Source organism: Sceloporus occidentalis, unplaced genomic scaffold (assembly GCF_023333645.1).
Source record: "Sceloporus occidentalis isolate IW3139 unplaced genomic scaffold, rSceOcc1.0.p SCAF_61, whole genome shotgun sequence".
Lineage (NCBI taxonomy): Eukaryota > Metazoa > Chordata > Lepidosauria > Squamata > Phrynosomatidae > Sceloporus > Sceloporus occidentalis.
This window is the reverse complement of record NW_028317041.1, coordinates 471,616-484,150: the sequence shown is the minus strand read 5'-3', so window position 1 is coordinate 484,150 and position 12,535 is coordinate 471,616. Positions and strand designations below refer to the sequence as shown.

At 40.2% G+C, this 12,535-nt stretch overlaps 1 protein-coding gene across 1 annotated transcript in view; it reads left to right on the top strand.

Moving 5' to 3' along the window:
• Positions 1-890: 890 nt before the first annotated feature.
• The window catches only part of LOC149287383 (meiotic nuclear division protein 1 homolog), a 28,718-nt gene continuing 17,073 nt past the window's right edge, over positions 891-12,535 (top strand). Inside the window, exons 1-4 of the mRNA XM_089492893.1 lie at positions 891-929; positions 3,440-3,505; positions 4,271-4,328; positions 5,185-5,333. Of these exons, the coding sequence (XP_089349019.1) occupies positions 891-929; positions 3,440-3,505; positions 4,271-4,328; positions 5,185-5,333 (312 nt within the window). The remainder of the gene's footprint in view (positions 930-3,439; positions 3,506-4,270; positions 4,329-5,184; positions 5,334-12,535) is intronic.

Sequence of the window (12,535 nt, the reverse complement as noted above, 5' to 3'; positions counted from 1 at the left end):
GCCTAAAAAAGCTGGTTCTTACTGTGCTACCCGGCTGTGTGATTATTGATGTTACCTAGCAATGCTTATCATCAATGAGTTTACTTTAGTAATCCGGTAATACATTACAAACTATACAGCAAAGACACAAGTAGATTATTGTTGCCCAAAGGTTATCTAATCCAAATATATACATCTGGTTGTATATGGTGCTTTCTCAGGTCTGTATATTTTTGTGGCATGGATGTAATTGTCGCGAAATTGATTTGTTCAGAATTCCTTACCGATAACAATAGCATGTTAAACCAACATGTGCTCCACAGAATAAGTTGTTTCTTAAACTGCGTATAGTTTTTAAACTAAACTGGTCAGCCTTATTTAATTTATAATTTTATATAAGCAGTTTGTGGCATAGACACTAAACACACGGCTGTTGCTTTACAACAGGAGAAGCTCTAAGAAAGTACCACTGCAATTAAAATAATAATAATAAATATATAGTTAAAAATATTTGAAATAAGCAGAAAAATTTAATAGTTTAAGGTTTCCCCTACATAGATCAAAATATATACCTGACTTGTTCAAAACATTCCCAATGGTGTGTAAAACTGCTAAGTGCCCATTTGAGATGAGCATATGTTCAGTGTTTTCTATAAGAGAACAGCTGGTTATATAAATACTGCTATTAGTGTAAGTGATAAGGGCTCTATACATGATAAAGCAGGTCTGTCAGACACATTAATCTCTTCTCCGTATCTTAACCTAAAGCGATAGATCACCACGACAAAGAAATCAGACTATAAATTAGTGTCTGGAATGGCCCCAATGGGAGATGCCATCTTGTAACCAGACTGCCCTAAGTACTGCTGGCTTTAACTGCCTAGGTTTACCAATGTGTTTGCCACAAAAGTATGACGGATCTGCTGAAAGCTCGGCCACGCGTGTTGAATGTAAAGGATTTCCAGTTATGTTTGTAAACAATTGAGCCTTAATCGCGATGCTTTTGTGTCCTGTCCTTAGGGTGTTCCGTTTGTAGATTCCTTGTGCTAGAACCTCTTCTCTAGACATGCGTGCTGCCTTTCTATACCCCAACCGGAGTTTCTTTTTGTTTTCTATTTTGTTACATTCCATCTTTGTAAGCCTGTTTCAGATGTTTGTGTACAGAATGACATTAATAAAGACTTACACTTAACCAGAACCACCTTGCCACGTGCTGTTTTTTTAATAACGTACTAGATATTTTTTTAAAAAAAGTCGGGTCAAAACACAGCAATAAATCTAAGTATTTCAATTGGTCGCATGGCCTCATCCTTTTATTCTTCTCTAGAAGGAATTTCTCTTATTTTAAAGTGATCTGGTTTAACTTGGGCTAGCTGGAGCCTTTCCTGAATACCCAATGGACTGTTACACTTTTTCAAACTGTGTCACATGAGCCCAGATCATTTTTTTTTTTTTAATCTGCTTACCCCCCCCAATTATATAATTCAAGTAATTCAATATTAGTTGCTTCCCAAAGGTAGACAGGCAGATGTGTATTTTTGTGTCAGACATTGTTTACGCTGTGATAAATAGTTCATTGGCAACTTAGATTACACAGAATCTGTTAAACATATGCACCTTACAGTGAAGTTGACAGAGAAGGGACTGCTGCAGAAGATACAAATAACATCAGAAGCGTCACGTTAACCCCTTCAATCCCCTATAGATGTACCGGGACGTCCAAAAAACGGCTACTAAGAAACCCCTATGGACGTCCCGGTACGTCCAGCCCTTCGTGCAGCGTCAGGGACACATCGTTTGACAGCCTGGACTCCCCCCTGGCAGCAGAAGCCGGCATTGCCGGCTTTCTGCTGCCCGATCTCCTGTAACAGCTTCCGGCATGAAAGCCGGTAAGCTGTTACAGTTGAAAGTGCCCAATCGCGCAGTTGCAAACGCGCGATCGGGCATTCCCTTCCGGGTTGCGTCACTGCTTTTTTTAAACTTTAAAAAAAGTTAATTCATTTAAAAAATAATATTAAATAAATCATTAAAATAATAATATAAATAATACAAAAAAAAATGTGAGCTGTGATGTCATTATGACATCACTGGCATGTTCAGGAGGTCCCTAGGAGGACCACTAACCATTTCTGTGTAAAAATAATATATAAAAAATAAAAAAATATATAAAATAATTAAAATTAAAAAAAAATATATATAAAAAAATATATAGTTTACATGGGTACACTATTCACAGGAAAAGAGAATCATCGCTAAACCGACATACCCCAAAAATGGCAAAATTGCTCTGGGCTTTGAGGTACCAAAAACCCCTGGGATTGAAGGGGTTAAGAATGGCATACATGTCATTAGTTAAGAAAGCGGTCACTATTCAGTTCAAAACAAGAACTGGCAACCTCATTTACGGTACAAAAACCCACACTAGGTCTATAACCGAAACCACGACCCTTCACAAATACTTCCGGAAACAAAGCGCTGAACGAGCACAATGATCTGTGCACATGATATTCAGACCCACCCTGTCCTCCCTCTGTATTTCATATATTGGAGAGCCAATTGTATTTCAGTTTATTAGCAGATGTTCTACTTCTTGTAGTTTCGCTCTCAGAATCTGCCCTAATTAAGTTGAGACAATGATTAAAACATCTTTAGTGTTTAGACCTCAGATCAGGACGATCGACTACCTGAGTCTGCAGGCCTAGCCAACCGAAGATCAGAGCGAGCCAATCCGATCGTGTGGGAGGCGGGGCTTGTGCTGATGTGTTTTTCCGCGAATAGTTGCGGGTAATTAGCAAAATGGTGAGTGGATGCGAGTTCTTGTATATTGTGTATTACAAAACGTCTGCTTCTTGAAAGTATCTTCAAGTAAAAGTGCTGCTATTAGTTTTGTGAATGTGAACCTTTCATGCAACGCACGTTTGCAGGTGTAAGTAGCCTCTCTATCTGCTGGTAATACCGCCATGGATTTTCCGTATGATAATAAAGCCGAAAACAAATTTCCCACAACTTTGGGTAACGCTTACCAATGGGAGCCTTTCCTTGGTTCTATTGACATGTTCTCTTGACAAACGAACTATAGAACAATCCTCCAAAAAGCAGAATGATTTATTAGTGAGTAAACGTTAGTCTGAGTTCAGCTAAACACATCTCATACAAGCCTAGGAGCTGAGCTGGTCTAGTATAGAGGTACATTCATTGTACAGCGCTACGGAATTTGATGGCGCTATATAAAACAATAAATAATAATTCATGGGGGAGGGTGTCCTCCTGAATTCTTCCATGCATTTGCAAGGGGGAGAAAACCATAGTTTAAAGGGGACACAGCTCTTGTATGCATTAAAGTGCATACTATTCCTAGAGTAAGACCCATATTACAATTTACTTTTGTGTGTGTGGCAAGGAAAATAAATGCATGTAAACAATTTTGACATGAGTATAAATTCCTTCTTATTCCTTCCAGTCTAAGAAAAGAGGTCTTAGCGTAGAAGAGAAAAGAACCCGCATGATGGAAATATTTTTTGAAACTGTAAGTTTTCTCCTTATCAAATTGTCATAATCGTGCATTATTTGCATATCATAATGAGTCTCAAATAGCTTTAATCAGACCGGTCACTGTACCCAGATCCTACATTTTTTGATTCCACACACTAAAATGTAATGGCATTAAGAGATATAACATAACTGTAATAAAAACCCACCTTATGTTTTTGAAACAGCCTTTTTATTACTAGTATCAAAAGAATAATGCTTTTTTTTTTCTTTGTAGCAATTTTAGTTCAGTAGCAGTTGCATGTTAGCCATTTGTATGTGTTCTAACACTGTTAGCTTAGCCTAATCTACTAGACAAATACGCTGACTTCTTGTTATTCTACCTTGTATTGACAAATTAAATGAGTCAGTATTAATCACCCAGCGTACTGCACTCAAACACATCCTACATCTCAGACACACTACTCCAGATGCACAGACAACTTTGAATATATTAAACTACATTGACCGCTCCCAGCCATACATTCAGCTATAAATACCACTCTCACCCAGTGACACACAAAATTGCCAGATACACGCTCAAAATATATCCATCTCAAGCACAAGCATCATACTCCACATACAACAAACTCAATATCCAGAGACAGCACTTGTGTGTAGTGTAAATCTCACAATTATGACTTCAATGCTAGTTTGACCATAGATCTCTGCCTCCTTGAGATTAAAAATATCTCAAAAACAGCATGGGCAGATTAAATAAAATGGTGAGAGTTTTAATATTTGTACATTGATTTGTTAACAGAAAGATGTTTTCCAGCTGAAGGACCTGGAGAAAATTGCCCCCAAAGAAAAAGGAATCAGTGAGTATGACTTAATTTCTGGATGAAGTTTTTAATGCTTACAGTGCTATCTTTATTGAAGTCTATGCCTTTCATGATGCATAGTGATGTCAGTGGATTGAAATATTAAACTTTTCCTGCAAACACCCAGTTTAAGAAATAAATCTCTATGGAGATGCACCAAAGGTTAGAGCTTCAAGGAGAGTTGTAGTCTTAACTCTTCACTTTTCTTTATGAAGGGTAAATGCTGGCGGATTTCTCATGCATGAAAGGCTGAGCTTTTCCTGCATAATTCAACAGGGGAGAAGACGGAGAAGAAGTCTCAGTGATTTAAGTATACATTATACGTGAAGGAGCTAAAACACAACTCTCTTGTCAACTCTTCCTTTAGACCTCTATAGCTACAGTTGATCCTCGTAAAACAAAAAGATAACTACCTCACTGGTTTACTCCACTCGCTAGCAGGTGGTGATCCTTGGTATACAGCAGGTTTCAAAAAGCAAGAGTATGCACAGCAGATGTAGTATAAAACATAATTTAATTTCATCTTCTTAAAATATCAGCAGAGTTGTTCACAAACGTAGCCGCTGTACACCAAACTCATGGTGAGGCGGTGGTCATTTTCAATACCTTCCTCTGAATATACACTAGTAACAAGTCCTTTGTGTGATTACCCACCATTAATTGCACAAATCTAATGGATACACAGGTGTATATACCAATAATGTACTCTCATGCTATAGGTGAAATGCTTTCTTGTTCTGTATATCTCACAATTATCGATAAGAGATTTTAATTTAAAATCTGGGATGTATTTGTTATCATTTTGTATTGTGTAATTGCTGAGAAATTGAACAATGATGTGTAACACTGACAGCTTCCATGTCTGTGAAGGAGATCCTACAAAGCTTAGTGGATGATGCAATGGTGGACAGTGATCGCATTGGAACATCTAACTATTATTGGGCCTTCCCCAGCAAAGCTCTGCATGGCCGGAAGAGAAAGTTGGAAACATTGCAGGCACAGGTAACCATTAAATGAGGGAGCCCATCTAACAGTGGTTAAATAATCAAAATGTGATATTTTGTATCCTTATCTGTATCTCTAACCTCCTGGTGAACTTCTGCAAAAGTTTCAGGCACTCTCTCTCTCTCCGTTCCTTCAATTTGAGTTCCATTTTAACCCCTTCATGACAAAGCCCATATGTACGGGCTGCTTTAAAATTGCTAAGATCGCTGCTTCCCCCACCCTAAAAAACAGACCCCAAAAAATGTACATACCCTGGGTTAACTTATTTTTTTTTTGTAAAACATATGTATATGGGTTGATGGGGTAAACTGGCCACCTTCCAAGGTGCCCCAAATAGGACATTGTACCAGAATTACTAGATGTTAAAATTCCAAGTTCAAAAACTGAAATTCACTAGGCCCAAATATGACCCTTTAGCCCCCAAACAACCTGACAAACCTACGCATTGGTGGTATCAATTTACGCAGGGGATGTTGCTGAACACATATTGGGGTGTTGTTTTGCAGTGACATATAGCATGAGCTGTTAATTTATACCTGAAGTACAATGTGTGTGTGGGGAAAAAACATACTGCTACAAATTTTGACAAAGGCTGGGTGTAGAATTAGTGCATGGAAAGAGTTAAAATACCAGCATTTCAAATACCCTGAGGTGTCTGTTTTTAAAAAACAGTTTCATGGGGTAAATTGAATTAGCCGACTTCATAAAAGAATATTTAGCAGGGTTTTTCTTTAGCTGTTGTGTATGAGTAAAAGTCTTTTCAATTAATTGTTGATCGCCTCCTAAGCTCTTTTAAAGCACGTAGGTTGCTAAATCCCTCAATTGTTGTCAAGGGTTAAAGAAGATATAGTGTGTGGTGACTTCTTAAGTTCTCTACAGCCACAAGGGGGCATCTTATGTCTAAAAATATATGGCATCTCTTAACTTTGACAAAAATTTGTTGTCTTATGTTGTATGGTAAAAGTCAATAGGAAAAAGCATTTCCAAAAAATAAATAAATAACAGGCCGAGTTAATCCGTTTCTTGTGCAGCATCGTCTTCCCTTCTTATGGCAAATAAGCATAGTTAAACTGGTCCAGTGGACAAGAGATATAATTCCAGCCTGCGGTACAATTTACAATTCTAATATCTAGTAATTTGTAAATACGGTATATATTTAAATTTTCTTACCAAAAAAGCACTATGGGTTTATTTACTAAACTGGGCATTTCAGCTTCTTGACTTCTCCTGTAGGAGACTGAGCAGGTCTTGTATAATGCACAGTTAAGTTGATGAGGTGTTTTTATTTGCTATATTAACTATACATTATGCAGGGCTAGCCAAGCTTTCCTTGCACATGGATCCTTGTATTAAGATGCAATCTCCCTTCATAAAGCAACCTGAAGCGCCAGTAAAGTTTTACAATAACATTGGCTTCTCAGATGATGTTTACTGGCACTTTAAAAAAAGCATGCACGTCCAGTACCAGCCCTACCGAGCTCCTTTTGCAAGTTAAAGAGGCATCCAGACACCATGTGAACTTTAATGAATATAGTTATTGAGAGGTCCCTTTTAAACCTACTTGGTGTCCTTTTTGAAATTGCATGAGGTTTATGCAGTGTCCCCTATATATGTGTTCCTTCCACTCTCCCCATAGCTATTTTGTGTGCATGAAATGTGTTTGGCTGAGTACATTAACCTGCACATGATGTATTTACTACCAGTCGGCTCTAGCGCTGTCTCCTCAAACACTATTGATGGGGTACCTGTGCGGACCCCCTTATGCATGTGTGGAAGGTGCTCCTATTAATTTCAGTGGGAGAACTGTATTGCCTCAGACGACAGCTGCTTTTTTTGTTTTTTTTTCTTCCCGTTTTTGAATAATGTGAGTACTTTAATATGAATTCCTCCTTGGTGGGGCTGTCAGGAACAGTAAACTATACTGGCTATGAACTTACAGTTGTTTGTTTAATGTATAAAAACAAGTATATGTAGTCATATGACTTTATATTTTTGTGTAATACATAACATTTTTAACATTAATTTGTACAGATGTATTCCTCTTGACTTTTATATCATACATCGATAATACATGATGACATCTTATTACAAAAAATTTAAAAGTTATGTAATTGTTTTTAAATGTTTAGCATTTTCAAATGAGGCCTGCAATGTTGGTATTAATACACTTTATTGCATAACTGTTCTGTAATACAAAGGTCTTTTGTATTGTTCATTGCATATATATATATACTTGTAATATCCTATTAATGCATATTGGTACTTGTAGTTTTTGTACCACTTTGAATGCTCTGTGCCCTTTACTAATATTGGCACCCTTGGTAAAAATGTCAATTATCTTAACCCTTCTTCAATAAATACACAAACATACGATAGATATAAAAAAAATGCAAACAAAACGCAGGTTTATCCAAAATAAATACATAAATAAAACATGTTAAATGTATGTTTAGCACAATTATTGGCACCCCTTTAGTATGATGATCTCTGTTTTCAGATGCTTTTGGGCTTGTATTGCACTTGTTTTCCCATTTGCATTGCAGAACCCTTTGTCATCAGTAGGACCTGTTGTCTTGTGCGGAATTCTTTTCCCAGCTGTTAGGACCTTGTGAAACATTCTTGGTTTGGAGCCTGAAAGCTAGTTGTGCCTTGGACATTGATCCCTAGCTCTGTGATACTACTTTACTCTGATCCAGCCCCAGCTGACCTTTGTGAATTGAGCACCATGACCTTTGAAGCATATCTTAAATCTGTCCTAAAACATTAGAAACATTCACTAACTCAGCCATCAAGAATAAAGTTGCTATGTATGGACTTATTAAATGTGTTTATACTTTTAAAGGTTTCCATATGGCAGATTTATTTAAGTAAAAAAAAAAGGTATTGCTATTTTTATTTGCTACTCCCATAAATTAGGGGGTTTGCAGTATATAAACTAACACTTTCTAGTAAATAATGCATAGGAAGCCACACAGCCAGAAATTATTTGGTGCCACCTAGGATGGTTTATGATTTACTTACACTTTGACCAAGGTTAGAACTTTTGTTAGTTTTAGAAAGATCACTTCTGCCTGATGGAATGGCTGTAAATCGTGTATTATTATTTAGGGCTGCAACTAACGATTATTTTAATAATCGATTAGTTGGCCGATTATTTTTTCGATTAATCGGATAAAAAAAAACAATATGCAAATTTTTTGTTTATTTAAAATAATTTAATGAACTGGATGTTAAAAAACAACTTAAAATTTACATTAACATTCTTATTTTGTTATGATGTAATAAAAAAACAATATTTTCAAAGTACAAAAACCCAAACACAATATTTATGAAACAAAATAACCCCAAACATTCTGAAAAGAGGTGGACTATTACTGTTCAAGAAACTTTGCACCCGGCACTTTGCACCCGGCACTTTGCACCCAGCCCTGGCACTTTGCACCCAGCACTTTGCCCCACCCCTGGCACTTTGCACCCGGCACTTTGCACCCAGCCCTGGCACTTTGCACCCAGCACTTTGCCCCAGCCCTGGCACTTTGCACCCAGCACTTTGCACCCAGCCCTGGCACTTTGCACCCAGCCCTGGCACTGTGCCCCTGCACCCAGTCTCCAACTCTGCCCTGCACCCAGTCTCCTGCCCTGCATCCCCACCCCCTGCCCTGCATCCCCACCCCCACTCTGCCCTGCACTTAGTCTCCTACCCTGGCCTGCCCCCCCACCCCCACTCTGCCCTGCATCCCCTGAAACCCCACCCCCACCCCCGCGAATCGCTCTGTGCCAGTGGCTCCGTTCGCACAGAGCGAACCGCTCTGTGCGAACGGAGCCACTCGCACAGAGCGAACCGCTCTGTGCGAACGGAGCCACTCGCACAGAGCGAACCGCTCTGTGCGAACGGAGCCACTCGCACAGAGCGAACCGCTCTGTGCGAACGGAGCCACTCGCACAGAGCGAACCGCTCTGTGCGAACGGAGCCACTCGCACAGAGCGAACCGCTCTGTGCGAACGGAGCCACTCGCAACTAGAAGAAGGCGGAGAGTGCAGCGCGTGTAGCGGAAGCGGGGAACGCTCGCGGAGGTAAGTAAAAGGAGCCGAGTGCTCCAACAACGAATCGATCACTCGATTAATCGATAACGGAAATCGTCGACAACGATTTCCGTTATCGATTATTATCGATTTTATCGATTCGTTGTTTCAGCCCTATTATTATTATTATCTTTTATTTATATAGCGCCAACAGTTTACACAGCGCTTAATACAATACATAAATTCAAGGGATATGACAATCATTGCCCCCAAACAACTTGTCTGTGCCTTCTTTGCCCCTTGCCTCCCCCTTCCAACATACACTCTGACACACTTACACAAATGACACACTTACTCATACTCTCTAACGCACACACACTCCATCTCACCCCACTTACACAAACACCTGTGCATCCATGCTCACACACACACAATTATACACCCTTGCTTATTCAGCTTCTCGCACACCGCAGGGTGACTCCAATACCCTCCTGTCTACCTGTGACGGTTCAAAATCGTTTAGAAAGGGCTCTTCCAACCTGGAGCAATACAGTCAAGGTTGGAAGGGCCCTTTATAAACTATTTTGAGTCGGTATGAGGAGAGAGGAACAAGGGGTTGCCCCTTGTAGTTACCCCAGTGTCTGAGCTTGGGAGTATAGTTGCTGAATAATCCCGAGAGAGCCCACTCCTGTGGTTTAGCCTTTTTTTCCTTTCCTTTTATGTCTGAACGTGTGACAGGAAGAGAGTAGCAGGATTATGACAAAATAAATATGCCATTTAACAGGCTAAATGCGAACCACTCCAAGTCCATTTTGCTTCTTATACTCCCGTTCCACTATTGATTTAACTTAAATTTGGTTATCGGGTGTGAACTAAAGTTTCCTAATGTTAATCTAATGCCCTGGAATGCGATGTAGAGAATGTACATGCGATTGGGTCCGGACAGTATATTGTGATACATTATACTGTACACTATATAACTAAAAGTATGTGGACATTTAACTATCACACCTGTATGAGCTTGTTGGACATCCTGTTCCAAAACCATGGCCATTAATATGAAGGCTTTCCACAAGATTTTAGAGTGTTTCTGTAGGAATTGTTGCATTTGTAAGATCAGGCACTGATCCCAAAGGTGATCGATGGGATTGAGGTCAGGGCTCCATATGGGCCACTCTAGTTTCTCCACACCAAACTCATCAAATCTAAAATCAAATCTCTTTATGGACCTTACTTTGTGCACTGGGGCACAGTCATGCTGGAATAGAAAAGGGCCTCCCCCAAACTGTTACCACAAAGTTGGAAGGATAGTATTGTCCAAAATGTCTGGGTAAGCTAAAGCATTAACATTACTCTCTACTGAAAATAAAGGGCCTAGCCCAAACCCTGAAAAACAGCCCAAGAACATCAAACATTACAGTAGGCACCATGCGTTCTGATAGGTAGAGTTCTAACCCAGATTCATCCATCAGACTTGCAGATAGTGAGGCATGATTTATCAGAGAACACTTTTCCACTTCTGTAGAGTACAGTTGTGTGTACGGTTGTGTGCAGCTATAGAAACTAGGGCTGCAACAACTAATCGATAAAATCGATAATAATCGATAATGAAAATCGTTGCCAACGAATTTCATTATCGATTAGTTGAATCGATTTTTATCGATTATAAAATGAGGGTTTTTTCAGAGCAAACGCTCTGAAAAATACCCCTCATTATATAAACCGTTTCAGTGACTCACAGCAGCAGCTCCTACTTACCAGTCCCTCCCTGTAATCACTGTGACAACTGGCCCCGCCCCCTTCCTTCTCCCAGAAGGCCAGAACCACATGGCTGTGACACTCATCTAACTGTAAGTATAAAATTAATATTTGGGCTGCTGATAGTTAGGGGAGGTGGGGGTTAATTTAGGGGCAGTTATGGTTAATGGGGTGTTTAGGGTTAATTTAGGGGAAGTTATGGTTAATGGGGTGTTTAGAGGCAGCTATGGTTAATGGGGTGTTTAGGGGCAGCTATGGTTAATGGGGTGTTTAGGGTTAATTTAGGGGCAGTTATGGTTAATGGGGTGTTTAGGGGCAGCTATGGTTAATGGGGTGTTTAGGGGCAGCTATGGTTAATGGGGTGTTTAGGGTTAATTTAGGGGCAGTTATGGTTAATGGGGTGTTTAGGGTTAATATAGGAGCAGCTGTGGTTAATGGGGTGTTTGGGGTTAATTTGAGGCAGTTGTGGTTAATGGGGTGTTTAGGGTTAATTTAGGGGCTGTTGTGGTTGATGGGGGTCTTTAGGGTTAATTTAGGGGATGCTGTGGTTAATGGGGTGTTTAGGGTTAATTTAGAGTAGTTGTGTTTGATGGGGTATTTAGAGTTAATTTAGGGGTAGTTATGGTTAATGGGGTGTTTAGGGTTAATTTAATGATGAGGACTGAGGGTTAATTTAATAAAGTTAACTTAAGGCGCAGTTAGAGGTAAAGGGGGGCAGACTAAGGAGAATCTAAATCCTGGGGGCAGTGAAGATTAACCCAGTACTTATTTATAAAAGTATGGTGTCAGTGTGATGCGAACAGGTCTGTGACTCTGAGGGGACTATGAGATATCTGGGGGTATACGGCATATCTGGGGAGGATGGAGAGACATATCTGGGGGTATAAGGCATATGTGAGGAGGGCAGCGTGGCATGTCTGGGAGGCAGTGTGGCATGTCTGGGGAGGATGCAGTGGTGTATCAGGGGGTATAAGGCGTATCAGGCACAGTGGCATATGTGGGGGTAGAGTGGAGTGGAATATGTGGGAGGCAGCGTGGCATATGTGGGAGGCAGCGTGGAGTGGTATATGTGGGAGGCAGCGTGGAGTGGCACATGTGGGAGGCAGCGTGGCATATGTGGGAGGCAGCGTGGATTGGCATGTCTGGGAGGAAGCGTGGCAAGCCTGGGCTCAAATGTGCATGTGGGAGGCAGCGTGGCATATGTGGGAGGCAGCGTGGAGTGGCATATGTGGGAGGCAGCGTGGAGTGGCATATGTGGGAGGCAGCGTGGCATGTCTGGGAGGCAGCGTGGCATGTCTGGGAGGCAGCGTGGCAAGCCTGTGCTCAAATGTGCATAAATTGGGGGGGCTGGTTGGGAAATAAAGACAAGAAATGCATTTTATCAGGTTTTTTTTTATTCTGCGTTTGTATTTAACATC